Source organism: Coturnix japonica, chromosome 6, assembly GCF_001577835.2.
Source record: "Coturnix japonica isolate 7356 chromosome 6, Coturnix japonica 2.1, whole genome shotgun sequence".
NCBI classification, from domain to species: domain Eukaryota; kingdom Metazoa; phylum Chordata; class Aves; order Galliformes; family Phasianidae; genus Coturnix; species Coturnix japonica.
The window spans coordinates 22,975,809-22,993,203 of NC_029521.1; the positions used below are offsets into that span (position 1 = coordinate 22,975,809).

Consider the following 17,395-nt stretch of genomic DNA (forward strand, 5'->3'; position numbering starts at 1 on the left):
AGATGCCCAATAGGAACCTGACTTCAAAAGCCCCTTTATCCTTTCTAAAGCGGAAGGACCTGACAACAGGTTAACAGCTGTGGTAATGCAGTGAAAGAAGTCATCAATACACAACGAAAGGCTAATTTTAGATGATCTCAAGAGGTGAGCAGCTCATTTTAGGTAGCTCCAGTTCTTTGCTTTGCTGCATTGAGTATCAATGCAAATTTCTCTGTTGACTCTTACTCTGAATACATGGGTTACAGGAGCTGAGTTAGATTCCAGGTCAGCAAGATCATGTTTTCCATTGGAAATGTTCCAGATGACAATAAATACCATCAAACAAATTCAGGCTCACCGCAAATGTTGATGAAAAAGTACCTTAGGCTTCAGGGACATACAGTCCCACCTACCTTACCTTTCAACCAACACTGTTTGAAATCAGTGTAGTATCCACACAACAAACACAGCAAGGATTTAGTGCATTTGAGGTCTCCTCTTTAAGTTGCACAGCTGTCCTTGTTGCAGTAGGATGCCTATCTTTACATGGCTGCAGGTGGATTCCCCACCTATCTTGTTCACCATGGCTCCCTCAAGAAGGTCGTCTCAATGCAATGGCTACAGGCCACTGCCCGGCATGCAGAACATTCCTGGTTTGTCTCTGGAGATCCGCAGCACAAGTGCTGACATGTAACACCACAGCTGCACAATTTGTCAGCAGAGGAGAGGCCGTGAGCTGTCTCGCTCCGTCAGGAGGCACTGCAGCCCCAGGGCTGGCACCAGCCAGGCCCTGCACCTTCCCAGGGCTATCAGAAATCAGCTCTGTAGAGCATCCTTTGCAAGTGAGAAGTCCCAGAAATAGATACCTGCCATATACCAGGACAGCGGGTGTCAGTCATTTAGTCCAGACCAGCCTTTCCAACAGGGACAGGTCTCTTAGCTCTGCTACCTTCAGTGATACGAACCTTTTCCCATTGCCTATTGCATGCCTAGCTCTCAGGACAACAAAGCACAACTCCATCAGTCACCACACATTTCTTATCCATGGAGATGGAGACAGTTTTCATCAGAAAATAATTTAGTTTGGTTTGGATACCAAAATGACTTGCGGCACAATTTATTCAGGGCTCTTACAATGACAGATATTTTCCTTGGTTAGTAAAGGTCCAATTCCAGGCACCAATATTGTCAGCGTGGCCAAACAGCAGCCACAGCCACGTGAGATGTGCTGCGTTCTGATGTGGAACTACTTGGAACTACTTCAGTGTACCTTTAGAAACTAATTGTCTTCATATAACCTTTTAAAAGGCCCTACTTTGCTTTACAAATTATGCTGACCTTCAGTACCTACTGGATGGTACTCATTGCTCCTGTGAAAATCCCTGTTTTTCCATGTGGAAAAAGGTGACTACTGAGGGATAGACTTTGTCTCCACTTCTGTATGCAACAATTGAGTTTGTACTCAACATAATGAAGAACTGGTATTTTAAGTCTTGAAAATTATTTCATTTTAAAGGCTTCAAACTATTTCTAACCTAATGCAATAAAAACCTGTGAAATTACTAAAGTAATTTTAAATGTATATTAATTATGGCTATATCCACTAATAATACAGGCCTGCTAGCAGTTAATTATTGTCTACACATTTGAGGATGAGAGGGACAAATCCACAGTGCAAACACCCACACACAAAAATGGGTTTGGGTTCATAAATAAATACACAATTACTGTAAATTCTCTATTCTGTGAAGGATAAGAGCCAGAAGGGAGGATGACTGCAAGCAGAGTGATTACGTCATGATAAGAGATGGAATATGTAACAGTAAAGGCATGGAAGGATTACTTGGGTTATTCATACGCATGTTTTGGTTATCTCAAGCCAAGACTAACAGAATGGATTTTTTTTTTAAAGCATGTTTACTCTTGGAAGTAATTTGACATTCATTTTTATGGTGGCCATCAGCCTTTCTTTGCTTGCTTTTCACTTCCTTTAAGTAGCGGGCTAACGCAGTTCAGATAGCAAACATTTGCCGTTTCTGAAGCTAGAAAGAAGCATGACACAAACCATCAATGACATAAGCCAGTATTTTGGGATCAAACAGCGTGTGTAAACATCCCAGCTATGATTGCTTGCACATTCTCATCTTTTCTAAATTTACAAGATGTGAATTGAGGATTACGCTGTCACCGGCTTGAGGTGATGAGGCAGCATGTAGCATTTCAAAGCAAATGCAAAGTACGGCATCTATTTATCAAACGTCACTGCAGCAGGGCTGAAATGTTGCAGCATTTACATTTGGTTAGTTGGATGCCCCGGCGCTTTTGGAAGTCTCAGCTACCCATGGCTGACTGTACCCAGCTTGTCTCCAAAGGCTGCATTTCTGCACCTCGATCTGCTTGTGTATTGCAGGCACGTGGCCACCACTGCAGCAGTCAGTCCAGCATGTGAGTCTCCTCTTTCTTCTCACTTTGCAGCTCTGGAACAAGGCTGTCTTTCTCAGAGTGTCATTTATGAACAACACAGTCATTTTCTGATTGTTCATAGGGTGATTATTCTGCTCCTAACCTGATATCTTCAGGCAAATGCTTTAGACAGGTGATGCTGTCCTCCTATCAGCCCCACAGCCCCATATTTTTAAGCACTAGATCTCCCTGATATTTTCATCTCAGATTATAAGGAAATTGGTTTGGGTGCTTCCAAATAGCAGATGACTTTTTTGTTCACTTGTTTGCCTATCCAGCAGCTCGCAGCACTGAGCTACAGCAAGAAGAAAATAGCTGAAAAGGAGCTAGTGGCACTGGCTGAAATCTTTTTCAGGAGAAACTGATAGTAAAAGCTCATAGAAGTAAAGAGCGACTTACTTACCTGAGAGGCAACACTGAATATACTCAGCACTGGAAAGTTGTGCTTCAGCTTCCAGTTCCTCTGTCCAAACCATGACTGGAGAGAGCAGGCAGACACGAACAACCAGCTCTGGAAATAGAGATTGATGTCCTTGAAGAAAAACCAGTGTTTTAATGATCTGCTAGTGTTTAATTATCAGCCCATTTTTTATCCTTCCCCCCCCTTCGCAGTTTGTGGGTACTTTCCTTCATTAGTTTAGAAAGTGAATTGAAAGAGTGCTTTCCTGCCTGCCTCCACCGTGCATTAAGGAGTGCGGTGTTACCATTCTTGCTAGATGAAGTCTTTTATTCCTGCAACAGGATACTTTCTGCTGCTTCAATCCTATTTCAGAGCTGATGTCTTATTCTTCATGAAATCATGTTTGTCATTTCACGATGATGTTATTGCCGCTTGCAGTACCTTCGGAACACTCTCGCTTCAAAACATTTTAGTAACATTAGTTTAAACATCTATTTTTGTTTCAGTTACAGCAAAACAAAGAAGCAAAGCAGAATCTATTCTCTGTTATTTCTGGGTTCGTTACCCACGTTGTGAATAAGCCACGCTATGCACATAGCGGTGCCTACATCAGTCCTGCACTCCCAGCTTGACTGAGAGGACTCTCCTGCCAGAGCACATCACTTCTGGAAAGGACTGGGATTCTTCCAGGGCCAGCTTGGGCCCAGAAGCACTTCCATTAGCCAGGTTTTCCTTCTTTCAATGTTTCAGCTCCCCACTTCCCCTAATAACGGAGAGCTGATTGTGTTTTAATTTCACAGATGATTATGTTCAGGGTATTACATTCACAGAGGATTAAATTGCAGGTTGCAGTGAAACAGCCAGGTTCAGGCACGAACCAAAGAAAGGTCTTACTTGGACTAATGGGCACATTAAGGGAATGAAGTTATAGCTATTTTTGTTATTTGACGCTGAACTATTTGGGGACACGGTATCCTGTGTGTGCCTGCTCCATCACTTTTCTGCTTTATGGCCCCTTTCTCTTTCTCGGGTTCTGCCCACGCCTTTGTTAATCTACCCTCCTAACAAATAAATGCTCGGACTGTGAGTTCATGTGCACCAGAGCTGCTTCTGATTTATGGGAAGGAGAGCCAGAACAGCACTTAGGTCAGGATATCAGTTTTAGTGTACAAACTCCTTGTGTGTAAAAATCCCCCCAAAAAGCATTGTAAAGGAGTGCCCATGGAGTCTATAGGTTATCTCCATGGGCAGAAATAACCACATTGCACGTCAGGAGGAGATGAACCCCCTGTACAGCAGTCTGCCCTTGTTCAGTTCTACTGCCCAGCCGCTGTCCCTCCTCTCTGTTCTGGCTCTGCTGCAATACTGTGAGGCTGGGATGAGGCTCAGGTAAGGGGGGGCCAGGTGTGCAAAACACCACAGTATGTTAGAGCAATAGGCACAGGCTTGACACAGGAATGAGGACTGTGCCTGCAAGAAGAGCAAACAGAGCAAACCTTTGTGAAGTTTCTGAAGCCAGCACTGAGCTCTCCCTGCTGAGCTCTTCACTGTACTCACCAAACACAGTTCATTTTTACAAGGGATGTGATATCACTGCGTGCAAAGTAATACAACCTTGTGCCTATCCATGGCCTCACACCGGTGCCGTGGCCGTGCTCCCTCTGCCCTGCGAGCCACCAGTCGCTGCCTTTCACCTGCAGCCATTACCAGCAGCTGATGGTGGCTGTGGCTGCCTCTCCTGAGGGCTCTCCGTGCTCCATTGACAAGGAAAAACAGCACAAAGTCCATTATTTAGTGGGCGATCGGGGGAACGGAGACCTTGCTTTAAACATCACGCAACAACACTGTTTCCGTGCATCACCTCACGGCTGCCTGCGGGCTCTGACCTGCGCTCCCCTGTGTCCCGCAGAGCAGACACTGCAGCATCTCTCAGGATGCATTTGTCGGAACCGCAAAGTGACGGTGCGTGCAAAGTGATGCACAGTAACCCGCGCTGATGGCCGGGCATCTTGAAAGGGACCTTCGGTGTTGTGTAACTATGAAGTAACCGAGCAGTTGATTCCCACCGCCTCGCAGCTGCTCAGTGCTCCCCACCTGCGCACGGAGTGTGCGCTAAACGCGAGTCGCGTATTCTCGTTTCAGGTGGTGGTGTTTTGTACTCAGGTAAGCGGCTCTGCCCGGTGCGGAGGGAGGTCCCAGCCCCTCCAGCGCCGCTCATTTCCTCGCATAAAGGTGAATTTTGGAAGCAGCCCGGCCGTCCCCGTGGTTCCTAACGCAGCGCTCTCCGACACACAGACACCTTACGGAAGAAGCACGAAGCCCTGGAAGGAAGGTGCCCAGATTCTGCTACGAGCAGCGCAACCTCCGCTCCTCGGGTCTCTCGCAATGGTCGCCCAAAGCACGAGCAGGTAAAACCTCGGTGCCCGGCTGCGGGGCCGCTCGTCCCCCGGCAGGTGCGGCCAACGGAGGGAGGCGGGGGCCGGGCGCGACGCCCAGGTGGGGCGGGCGGGGGGGGCTCCGTTTCCCGGGCGTTGCCTTGGCCGCCCCCGCCGCCCCCCCCAGCGCCACTGCGGCTCCGCGCGGCGCCGGCCGCCCCTGTCCGGTAGCGGCACCCTCCCGCAGGGCGGGCTCAGCCGCAGGGCTCCTGTCCCGCCGTCGCCAGCCCGGCGGGGTGGGTTGTTGTGGGGGGGGCGGTGGGGAGAGCGCGGTCGCCTGCGGGGCCGGTCCTCGGCCACCGTCCCTCCTCCCGCTCGGTGCCCCGCTCCTCCCGCCCGCCGCAGCGGCCTCCCCGCATGGTCCCCGCCGCTGCCATGAGCCAGGCCCCGGCCCCCCGCGGCTCCGACCGGCCGGAGAGCGATGCCCGCAGCGGAGCCCCCAGCCGGGGCCCCGGCAGAGGGATGCCGCCGCCGCCCAGCCTGCCCCAGCTCCTCCACAAGTAAGAGCCGCCCCGCGATCCGCCGGGCCGGGAGGGCAGCGCCGGGCAGAGCAGGGCAGGGCAGGGGGTCGCTTCCTTCCCCGCCGCCGGTGCCCCCCGGAGTCCGCACCGACAGCCTGGGCGGGCAGCGCAACCGCGCCCTACAGCCGGCACCGCTCCCCTGCCGGGATAAGCTCTGTCCGTCCCTAAGCTCCGTTTTTCCCCGGGTTCTGTTTGAGCTCTCTTTCCCCCATGCTGCTGCTGCTGGGCTCCTGGGGCTCGGCGCCGCTCGGGGAAGTTCCCTGCGCCGTGTTGGGGCCGCGGGCAGCGCGTCCTTGCCGGGCCTGCAGCGCTGGCATCTCTGCGCGGCTGCCCCCAAACCCGGCCTGAGTGCGGGGAGCGGCACCGAGGGGGCAGCGAGCGGTGGGTCCTGCTGGTGTTTTGCCGTTCCGTTCTCTGCCTGGACAGAGAAAAAGGAAAGAGCTTTTGCCACGCAGTGCGGTGACGCGAGTGGCACTAATGTGGGTAAACGAGAGACCGGGGTGTGCGCTCCGTGGTTCCGTGTGACGCACGAGTTTGAGCTGTGCAGATTGAGATATCTGTGCCTAATAGTCAGAATGCACTAAAAGAGGGTCTCCTACCAAGCAGCAAACCCGCGGGTGAGCGCCGGGCTGCCGGGCCCTACAGCTGTAAGGTCGCAGCCTTGCGGCGCTGTGGCTGTCCCCGTGCCCGCCGTGAGCTCTCGGCCGGCCCTGCGCTTCTCTTCGGCCGCAGCCGGTTGTGAGAGCGCTGCTTTGGGCATCGCCTCCATCGGTTTGACAATAAAAGCAGCCCCGAGCCTTAGGGGGGGGAAGTGCTTTCAGTCCCGGCCTTGTTTTCTGCACACTCACATACATCCGTGTAAATGCTCCGTGTGCTTTAGCTTTGCAAAGTATTGTTTTGGGTTGGGAGTTATGCTGTCACTTATAGACATTTATGAAACTGGAGTTTTAGGGTCGCTGTGGAGTGTGGCCTATACGGTGTGTGATGCTTGTGTTTCCTTTTATTCTTGATTGCTTTTCTGGTGTTGTAGCTTGCCCTGTCCGTATGTTAAGCCATTCTTGTTGTCTGTGCCTTCCTGGGCACATTTATATCCACATTCTTATACCAAAATCACATATACAGACTGGAGAGCTTGCACTGAAACCGAAACGTGGGTGAGTAGTGCTGGAGGAGCTCCATGGGAATGGCAGCACAGAGGGTTGGTGTGTATGCTCTGTGCATGCTGGTAGTCGGAAAGCCCAAACAGTGGGCTCTGACATTGGTCTTTACTCCTTAATGCTTCCCAAGGCTTTGCAGGGCTACATAGTGAGCTCAGGACTGACTCATGATTAATGTTATAAGGTATGCACTACACACAGAGCCATCCCGTTTCTACCAGCTGAGCCCGTTATCAAACCCCAGGTGGGAAAACTTGAAATGAGCTTCATTTTGGGCCTCTTTTGAGGGGAAAGTTATGAGATCTCCCATGCTCTGAGCGCCCTTTGCCATGGCAATGCAGCGCTGGGTGGCGAATGTGGGCTGTGTCCATCTAAGGCCCTGCAACTCGATCGTGCTGTTTTCGAACCCCGTGACATAACCTTACTTACACCGCTGTGTTTACGTTACATTTAATACATCCCCACTTTTTAATTACAAAGGCAGGCAGATTGCATCTTGCTTTACCGATACAAGTTTGGCATTCTGTATATGCGAGTTGGATATTCAATGTGTTTGATGGTTATTAGGAAGGGGTGCATTAGGGCTTGTCTTAAAGTGCTGGTGTGAATGTATTGCTGGGACAGGCACAGCGTGCCCAATGAAATAAGGTACTTCAGGAGGCTGAGGGCAGCGATCTGTCTGTCTCGGCATCAGATGAAGTTGTGCTTCTGTTACTGGAGAAGAAAATACCGGCCTGTTTTATTCTTTTTAAACAAATAGTTGGCACAGTTTTGCTTTTGCACCATTAAAACTTCCAGAGCCCTTCTTCCCCTACTTAGAAACTGTTACCGGTGTGAGGTGAGGAGCAGGCCAACCTTAATGAGAGGGTTGTGGTGTTGGATGGGGAAAATACTTGATGTTTTCTACAAGTTAACAGGTCTGACTGCAGTAAGGCTTTATGGAAAAGCTGGGACTATGCACTTTGGGGTCTGACCGTAAAAACATACGCAAGTATGAGAAATAAAGCAGAGAAGGCAGGGAAGGAGGGGATGACAGTGGGAGCAGTGTTGGTGAATGTTCATAACCTGCTTCTGCTCTTCTGAGCAATGCTTTGCACAGTACTGGGAGGTGGTGTTACTAAACGCGACACCTCAGTGTATGGCAAATGTATCACCTATAATGGTGTCGTTGTGAGTGTGTGGGAGAGGGGAGGCTGCTGTTGGTGTGATTCATTGCTGTGCAGTGGGGCAATCGGCTGGAAGTACCTGGGAGGGGAGTGAGGGCTGGGCAAGGACTGGCAACAGGGGCCTTATGCGAAGAGTCTCTCTGCAGACATTCTGCAAGTGAACCCTGTAATTACAGGGGACCTGATTGCACTGAAATGCAATCCCTTTGTATGTTTTAGTGGCTAGCTGCCTGCTTTCAGTTCTAATGATTTGTCATGGGTAATACATGCCCAGCAGCAACAGAGCATTTCTGCACTCCCTGTGTTGATACAGCGCGATGCATTTTTTTACACGTTGGGTAAGGCATCCTGAAACATTGTGGAGGGGAGGGAGACATAAAGTGAAGCCACTATTTTTCTTCTAAGGGGTTTTGCCTCAGAGCTTCTGAGCTCCTCTGGAAGGAAGATGGAATTTGCAACATCTGCGCCCGAGTCGTCATCATCCCGTGCCAGGTCTGGGGGCAGAGCTCTCCTTTCCTGCAGCACTTTGGGAGGGGAAGCGTGTTGGGGGGAAAAAACAGCAGCCCTTTTAAAATTACTTTCTATTTCTTTAATTTAAACCCGCTGTGACACCCCAAAGCACCTGCTTCAACATTTATTTATTTATTTAAAGCTCATCCATTTTGCGTAGGATCGAGGGTTGTTCATTTTCTCTTCTCTATTTTTTTTTTTTTGTGTGTGCCTTTTCAACACAAGGTCTCTCAGGAGAGATAAAATATGAATGCACTCCCCTTGTATACATTAGTCATGGCAAATAGTTTGGCATATATGGCAAAGGCAAAGCTGATACTTAACAAGGGGACGCTGGGAGAAACACTGCTTGCACTGTTTCTCTCCTCAGTGTTACTGATCCAGCCTTTCCCTACTCGGTTGCCTTTTAAAGTACATCTTCACAGTCTCAGTTGCTTTCCCTGCCTGACAGAGCCCTGAAAACTCATCTACTTACGTATAACTCATCCCTTAGATAAGGCATTACCTAAAGATCAGAGATAAATTAATTCAGTGGGTATTTTATTTTAAACAAAAATGACTGAAAATGTCAAGTTTTTTTATCTTAATTTTTAAAAAATATTTTTAATGTAACTTGTTGTTTGTTTTTTTGTTTGTTTGTTTTTGTTTTTTCCCCTTTTTCTTTATTTTAACCCAACAGCCTTTTGGGACAGGAGCTCAATGATTGCATTTGGGGGTTGAAGAGGTACAAAGAAGAGATGGGTCAGAAAAAATAAACTAGAAGTGCCATTACTTGTGCCAGTATCTCTATGCAGTCTGGCTTTTATCATCTGCTATCAATAAACTCACAGTTGCCCAGAGATGTCAAAACTGTTTTAGATATTTCAGTGGGGGCAGAGATAACAGCAATGAGACCAACTGTGGTAAAAAGGAAAATAACCTGTTTTTATGAGAAGCCATGTAGTAAGTGGTTTGTGGGATGCAGCACATGGCAGTGGAACTCTGTGCTGTAATTAAGTCACCTGGATCTTGCTCTTCTGTTGGAAACTTAATCCTGCTGTTCCCATCAATGGGAAGACTGGGAAATGTGTTCTTCTGGGGCTCTTGGTTCAGCCGTTGTTGATGCTGACCTGTATGCACCCAACCGAGGTATGGTTGTGCCATGGAGATGTGCTGAAGTCTTTCCAACCCCATCTGGAGGAAAAGAAGGCAGAGGTGGGCACAGATCTTCATTCTGGAGACTTTCGGAATGGGAGGGATTGGATCTTGAAAAGAGAATCTGTGCTTTGGAGCGGGCTGCAGGAATTTCTTTAGGTGAGAAATGGGTTTGTGAGCAAAATAGTTCTGTCCGCTTTAAAATACCCCTTTGGATGGAATCCGCTCTTTCTGAGGAGCGTGCTGTCTTGGTTTATTTTTAAACTAAATCTTTCAGTCATTTGCAGCTGGACACTTTATCAGACTTTATTCCCCTGAATTCCAACCTCTTGTCCCCCATTCTTCCTTGGGTTTTATAGTTGGTGTGAGGATGTAATCGCTCTGTTAGCCTCTGCCCCTCCACACCCAGCTGCTTTCTCTTTGTCACACTAATGACCCGTCACTGTGAAGCTGTCACTTTGCACAGTGGGTGAAAGCAGAAAACCTGGCCCCTTAGGTTTTGGAGGTGTTTAGTATCTGCCCCATTCATTATTAATGCCTCTTGCCTGTTTAGAACAAGTGCAAAATAAAAGTCCCTATTCTGTGGCACGAAGGGGGCAAAAGTTTGTTTTGTTAAGGGATTGGTATTTGCTCCCAAACTGCTCTGTTAGCACTGAACACAAGCTTTCTGAAAGATTTCCACCTGCTTTAGTCACGCAGCTGGAGCACCCTGCACTGCTCAGTAAGAGCAGCCACAGGAGCTGCAGTTAAATCCTTCCTTCTGCACCTGGGATGGGGGAAGACCAAAGAAAGACCACGGTTCAAGCAAAGAGGGGCGAGCAAGGCACTGCAGGCCCTGACTTCTTCCCATCAATTCCATTTTGCCATGACTCACGGCTGCACAGAACAAGGCAAGATGAAAAAGCTGCTGTGGTTCAGCTCCTCTTTTCCACCCGCTCCAGGTGTCACCTACACCAGCAGCTTGGGTCAGTTACATCAAAGCAAGCCCTAAGCAACACAGCTTCAGCAAGGAACACTGCCCTGCAGAGGGATCTGGACAGGCTGGAGAGCTGGGCTGAAGCCAATGGGATGAGGTTCAACAAGACCAAATGCCGAGTCCTGCACTTTGGCCACAACAACCCCAGACAGCGCTACAGGCTTGGAGCGGAGTGGATGGAGGATTGAGTGGAGGAAACAGACCTGGGGGTACTGATTGATGCTCGGCTGAACATGAGCCGACAGTGTGCCCGGGTGGCCAAGAAGGCCAACGGCATCCTGGCAGCATCAAAAATGGTGTTACTAGCAGGAACAGGGAGGTAATTGTCCCACTGTACTCGGCATTGGTGCGGCCGCACCTTGAGTACTGTGTTCAGTTTTGGGCCCCTCACTGCAAGAAAGACATTGCGGCCCTGGAATGTGTTCAGAGGAGGGCGACAAAGCTGGTGAGGGGTCTGGAGCACAGGCCTTATGAGGAGAGGCTGAGAGAGCTAGGATTGTTCAGTCTGGAGAAGAGGAGGCTCAGGGGAGACCTCATTGCTCTCTATAACTTCCTGAAGGGGGGTTGTAGTGAGCCTGGGGTCAGCCTTTTCTCTCATGTAGACAGTGATAGAACTAGAGGCAATGGTTCCAAGCTGCGCCAGGGCAGATTCAGGCTGGACATTAGAAAGTACTACTTTTCGGAAAGAGTAGTCAGGCATTGGAATGCACTGCCCAGGGAGGTGGTGGAGTCACTGACCATGGGAGTGTTCAAGAAATGTCTGGATGTTGTGTTGAGGGACATGATTTAACTGGGAAGTATTGGTAATGGTTGGACTGGATGATCTCCTAGGTCTTTTCCAACCTTGATAATTCTGTGATTCTGTGGTATTTCATGATGAGTGCAAAGAGACAATTATTTTTGTTGCAAGCTTGATGCTTGTATTTTTTAATGCAAACTTGTGAAATGTAACTGTAATATATCTTAATTGCACCACAAACGATGTATTTTGTCTTGTGCATCTGGGGAACTGCAGGGAAGCCAGTATGTTCGTTTTTACATGCCTGTGCTGGGAGGTGAGTAGGACTAGGATGGCACTGAGCTGTGCTTTCTTTGCCCTGGGTGTTGGTGATGCTGTGCAGTGCAGTTCTGAGCACTGTGGCTGTTTTCCTGCAGCGGGGAGATGCCGGGGTTAGTGGTGTCAGTGTGGCAGGGCCGCTTCACACAGAGACTTGCAGATGTGCATCACTTGCTCTCACATCTTTTCTTATGTGTCTGTATTTGCAGGATACAGAACAGGCCAAGCATTTCTGAAAGAAAAGGGGTATGACAGGTGAAATTTCTTTTATTGAGATAATAAATACTTTTCAGTGGGCTTGTGTGTTGTGTGTGGTTGGGAAGTAGCAGTAAATTGACTGCAGTACAGCTGTAGTAAGAAGTGCTGGTTCTGCCTCTGCCAGTTAAGGTGTTCTTTCCTTGGGGGGAGTAAACTTGTTAGGTTGAGGTGTGTTCAGCTCGTTGCATTGACCAAGTTTTATGGCTCTCTTTTTCTTCTGTTTGCAGTTCTGTGGTTCTTCCACTCCTCCACACAAAAGCTCCTTGTTGTATACAACCTACAACTCAGTGTGAGAAGGGGATCTAAAGAGAAGGTGGCACTTTGCTCCTAAAATACTGGGGAGAGCTGTGAGCAGAGTGAGGTATTTTTCTGCGCTGTGTTCCTCTTATCTCCCAAGCTCTTCCATTAACACATCTCAATGTTCACACCCTTGCTAGCTGTGTGCTCTGCACTGTCCATTTGTGCCCCACTAGTGGCACATTCTTGTAAGGTCACCTACAGCTTTCTTCTGTGGTACCAACCAACGGCCAACCATTGGGCTCTTCTCTTTACTGACTTCTTCATTCAAGGTCACTACTCTATCCTGTAGCAACACCGCCTCTCTCTTGTGATGGCCCAAGAGTTTTGCCTTAGGTTGTTCTGATAGTGTTGTGCTTGGGGTGTCACTGATGTGTCTGGGGGTGAACATATTTGTAAGTAATGCAGGAAAATGGTTGGCTGGGATGGTGCTTGTAGGTACCTCAGTCATTGCAATGGATGAACAGGTCTGTAGGGTCTGCAGTGGTATAAACACAGCAACACAAGCTCTGTTGTATTTGCATCCAAGTCATCTTTTGTCTTTTCTGTGCCATGTTGGATGTTACTTGAATGTTACCTTTTTTCCCCAGCTCATGAAGTGCTGACTAACAGTGAGATTTAAATGCATTACCTTTGGTAGATCAGAACTTCAAAAGACAGGGCGTTGTTTCTATAGCCTATGTTTTGAAGGGTTTTGTTTTGTTTTTTTCCCTTTACAAAGTATTAAAGGATTCAATTTCCTTGAAGGGGAAGAAAAAGTCAAATAGAATTTTTCAGGGACTAGAGATGATTAATTTCACTTTGTATAAACAATTAACGTATATTTGTGCAAAGCGACACCTGTCTTATAATGTATTCAATATCGTAAGCAGCCTATCCATTTTTCTATCCATTTTGCTTGTCAGGGGTAAATAAGACTTAAATTCCTCTTTGGATATAGTGTACATACTTCGATAGTGTGCATGCTACAAACTGATCTTGCAAAGCCTTATTCATACGCATGAGGATTATATTTTGTGCATAAGGCTTTAGAGGATCAGATCCTATCACCCAAGTCTCCGTGAATATTTACTGCCTTGTTTTTCTTTGCCAGGTCACTGGGAATTTGCACAGAATCATTAAGCACAAATAGCTTTTGGTAGGGAACACCCAATACGTTACAAATCTAAGGAAATAATAACGACGGTTTTTGTGTTCCAGCATTGGAGCTTTCCTTCTGAAAGAGAGCATGGAGCTGTGGAGCATTGGGCTGCACTCTTGTATGCTTTTTAATAGTGTTTTAGTGATAAGAGATGTTTAAAAAAAGCAGTACTGGAGTGTAAAACCTCTCAGTGGTGGCTGTAAGTAGCAGTTCAGCCTCCTTCAAGCCCCAGGCAGGGCCATTTGTAGCTGTTTCTGTGCAGCATTCTGCCTCCTGTGCATGTTCCAGTACTTGGCACTGCTCTGTCATCTCCTCCGGCTCTGTAGAACAGAAGGCCCTTTTGTACCAAGAAACATGTGGAAGGGAGACTCCTCCCATGGTTCTTATTGATCCGTGTAGTATAATGGATGTTTTCTTTTTTATGTCCTTCAAAACTTTAAACCTACTCTTCGGCTCTGGTGCTTCTGTCGTTTCAGGCTGTATTGTCTGGATGTTGATAGCAGTGCTCTGACGCTGAGGACTTGATTGGCAAGTTTTAGCTGTGGGTACATTTTCACAGCTGATCCATAAATCCCCAGCAGACCATTAGGAGCTTCAGAGCAGCTCTGGCAAGCTCCCCTACAATAATTGTAGTTTTAAGTCTGTTATATTTAGTTTTCTCACCTCCTAGCGGGATGCCAGGGAGCCCTCTCTAGAAGCAAACGCTACAGTCCATGTTGTACTCCAAGCTGGCAGCTTGCACAGAGTCCAGTGTGGGAGGAGGGCTCACTGCTCATGGACAAGGCAGTGAGTACGTGGGGGTGTGAGTCGTGGCACACAGACCCCAGCTCCGTGCTGAGACATTTCAGGAATTGGAGCAGACCTGGAGCACGTCACTTCTCACTCCTGCCTCTTGTTCCTGCTCATAGTAAGGGAGCAGGGGGTCGGGAAAGTGGCTTCTTCAAGCTTAGACATGACAGAGTTGTATGTAGCTCTGAGACAGACAGCTCTTAATTTAAGATCTCTGAGGTAATTTTACTTACTTAGCTGCAGCAAAGCTGGCAGTTCTGGGAGTGACCGTATCTCTAAGAAAAGAACTCTTTTCTCCAACATGGGCAGCAGCAGGGAGAGCAGCAGTGTTTCTTTTGTGCATTGGGACTGTGGTTGTGATGTCAGTGCAGCAGCTGGAGCCTGGCTTGGAGACCACGTCCACTTCGGGTTCATTACTTTATCACCACATATTAGAAACAGTGCCATGGGGACTGAATTGTGTTTTTGTGATGCTCTGGAGGATGCCTCTTATGCAGCCTAATAAAGTCAGAGGAGAGGTTTCTGTTGCTTTGGATTTGGATACAGCTCCATGGGCTCTGGCAACAAGCTCTAGTTTGGCTGGATGTTTGGGCAATTAATGAAAACTGCGTACGTTTATTTTGGCAATCTCCATGTGCCAAGGATGCTTTTGTCTCTTGGTGGAGTCTGGTGTGTTACCTTGCTGAAGGGAGAAGGGGCTGTGTAGTAGGAAGGGGGTGGCTATAGGCAAACTCTTCTGAATGGCTGCTGCTTCCTTTTCTAGAGAAGCCTGACAAAAATTAGTTACTGTATGATCATAAATCTCTTGATCATCTGCAATGTAAAATCAATCATTCTTACCTGAAACCTGTAATTGATTTCTTTGCACAGGTGGGTGTCAGAGAGGCGTTATCTGAGTTACATATGAAAAGGGAAGATGGAAGGATTAGTGCCAGTCTTTTAAACAAGTTTTCAAATAATTCTTGCTAGAGCAAGAAAAGAAGAATTTTCATTCACATTAAAAGCTCCTTTGAGCAAGAAAGCAGGGGTTTTGTTGACTGGTGTCTTGTTAGGGTAAGTGTAGAGTAAGCAGCTATAAGTCATGATGCACAGCATGATGATCTCGTTGTACAAACATCGTGGTGAACTTAGACAACAGGCAGTAAGAATAGCAGGTGACAGCCTTCCTGCAAGGAGGTATCTGTGATCAAAGGTCTTCGGTAAAAGAAACAGAGCTGGTCATCTCTTCGGTCCTTGCTTTCTAGTGCATTTGATGCAAGATGCCAAGTGGGAGGTGTTGTTCCTATGATGGGGGTTGCTGCTGATGCCCGGGCCAGTTCTGGTATGCGACACCTAAGCTAGAAATGCTAAGGGTGATAAATGAGCTCATTACATCTGTAGAAATGAAATTCAGAGCATGCTTCAGCCAGGAGGAAAGACACTGCCATTCATCTGTATCTCGTAATGGAAAAAGGTTTTTAAACAATGTGGAACATCTAATGTGGCTGGCTTAGGATTGATGTAGGCTTGTGGAAAAAGAATACAGAGGTTTTAGGATTAAAAACAAGATTCACTAGGAATACAGGGAAAAGAATGCTGTATCTTAGGCTCACCTACGTAAAGGTGCTCTGTTTTATATCAAGAACAGAATGAGTGGGTGGTGGTCAGAGGACAACAAGGACCTCCTGTGCATTTGGCCAGCTTGCTGAGATAATGGGCTGTAGATAAGAATGGCAGGGTGTGCTCACTTAGTGACTGCTGACCTGCAGGGTGTTGATGCAGACTTTAACCAGCTTGCAATCTGTCTGCATGGCAAGTAAATTTTGGAAATGCTTCCTCTGAGAGCCAGCTGGTGTGAATCAGGGACCAACATTGACACGTATAACAAATTTACAGGTGGAACCTAACAGGAAATTATAATTAAAATGATAAGCATAATTGTATGAGGGACAGAGACATCTGAAGTCCTACTGCTAATTGTTGGTCTAAACTATGAGTGAGGGAATGCAACCATGGAAGGCAAGAGGAGAGTTTGGTAGACTTGTTTTCCCTGCAGCGTCAACTCAGACTCTTCCATAGTTTTACAGCTAAAAATCTACCATTTACCCTCTGCTGAGATAGCTGTCACTTTGGCAAGAACACATGGACAAAATAATCTGAGTGCTGGTTGTCCTCCAGTGCAGTTTCCACCATTCCCTGAAGGTCAGAGAAGTTCTGCGTGATGCTATTGACCAGAAAAGGGATTTCAGCCCTGCCCCACCACAGTGATTTGCCAGGCTTAAGCAGTGTTGTATGGGCTGGGAGCTGCTACTGGGGAGTGCCACTGTGTGGGATTGGCTAATTGGAGATGTTGGGAAAGTGAGAGGTGTGAGGGAGGCATATCCCAAAGAATCCATCTTTATGCAGTGGAATGTCTATGTACTTCTTTCCAACTCCTTCAAGGATCCTGGGCGTTATGCTGGTATTATGTCAAGCAGCCTCTTCCCCTCTTTACCCTTTCAGTGTAGCTTTGGTCTAGTTGATATCAACATTTTCTTTTCCAGCTATTAATTAAAATAAAAATGAATTTAAAATGATATCCAGGTGCAAACTCAGTCATTTTCTTATATTGTCATGGGAGGAAAAAGTGGCCCACTTACCGTTTTAATAATTGGAAGAGAGGATCGATGGGAGATCAGAGTGTCTTTTCCCAAGTGGAATCGAACTGTGAAGCGGCCAGGGCAGCTGGGAGGATCTGCAGCTTGTGTGTATGTCTTTGAGGGTATGAATGGTTTGGAGAAACAAAGTAGAATGTTTTCCTGTTTGAAAGGCTGCCTAGACTTATCGAGGGCTATGGCTGGTTATTAATAGAGCATGCTGCATTTCCTTCACATAAAGATACGAAGGGCACTTTGCTGAGAAAAAATCCTGCTGTGCCTTTCTGTCTTTGGGCCCAGCTCATCACCCAGCTAAAATTAAAAGGTGAAGTCAGGCAGTTCTTGCTCTCTATTTTTAAACTGCTTCAACATATGAATGTGAGTGTGAAATCTTTCTTTAGGCCTCTCTTAACTTAATTACCTACTTATTCAAAATATCCTCTTCTCAAATTGCTGAGCTATAATTATATTCATCTTTTCTGTGGACTCGCAGGAAA

At 47.4% G+C, this 17,395-nt stretch overlaps 1 protein-coding gene across 4 annotated transcripts in view; it reads left to right on the top strand.

The window, feature by feature from the left end:
- Positions 1-5,147: 5,147 nt before the first annotated feature.
- Positions 5,148-17,395, top strand: part of RBM20 (RNA binding motif protein 20) — a 91,896-nt gene continuing 79,648 nt past the window's right edge. Inside the window, exon 1 of one of the 4 annotated variants that reach the window (XM_032445460.1) lies at positions 5,148-5,250. In XM_032445460.1, coding sequence (XP_032301351.1) covers positions 5,228-5,250 — 23 coding nt within the window. In that variant the 5' untranslated portion in view covers positions 5,148-5,227. Of the gene's footprint in view, positions 5,251-5,605; positions 5,778-17,395 lie in introns of those variants that run through there. The other 3 variants (XM_015867389.2, XM_032445457.1, XM_032445459.1) reach the window with 3 other exon arrangements.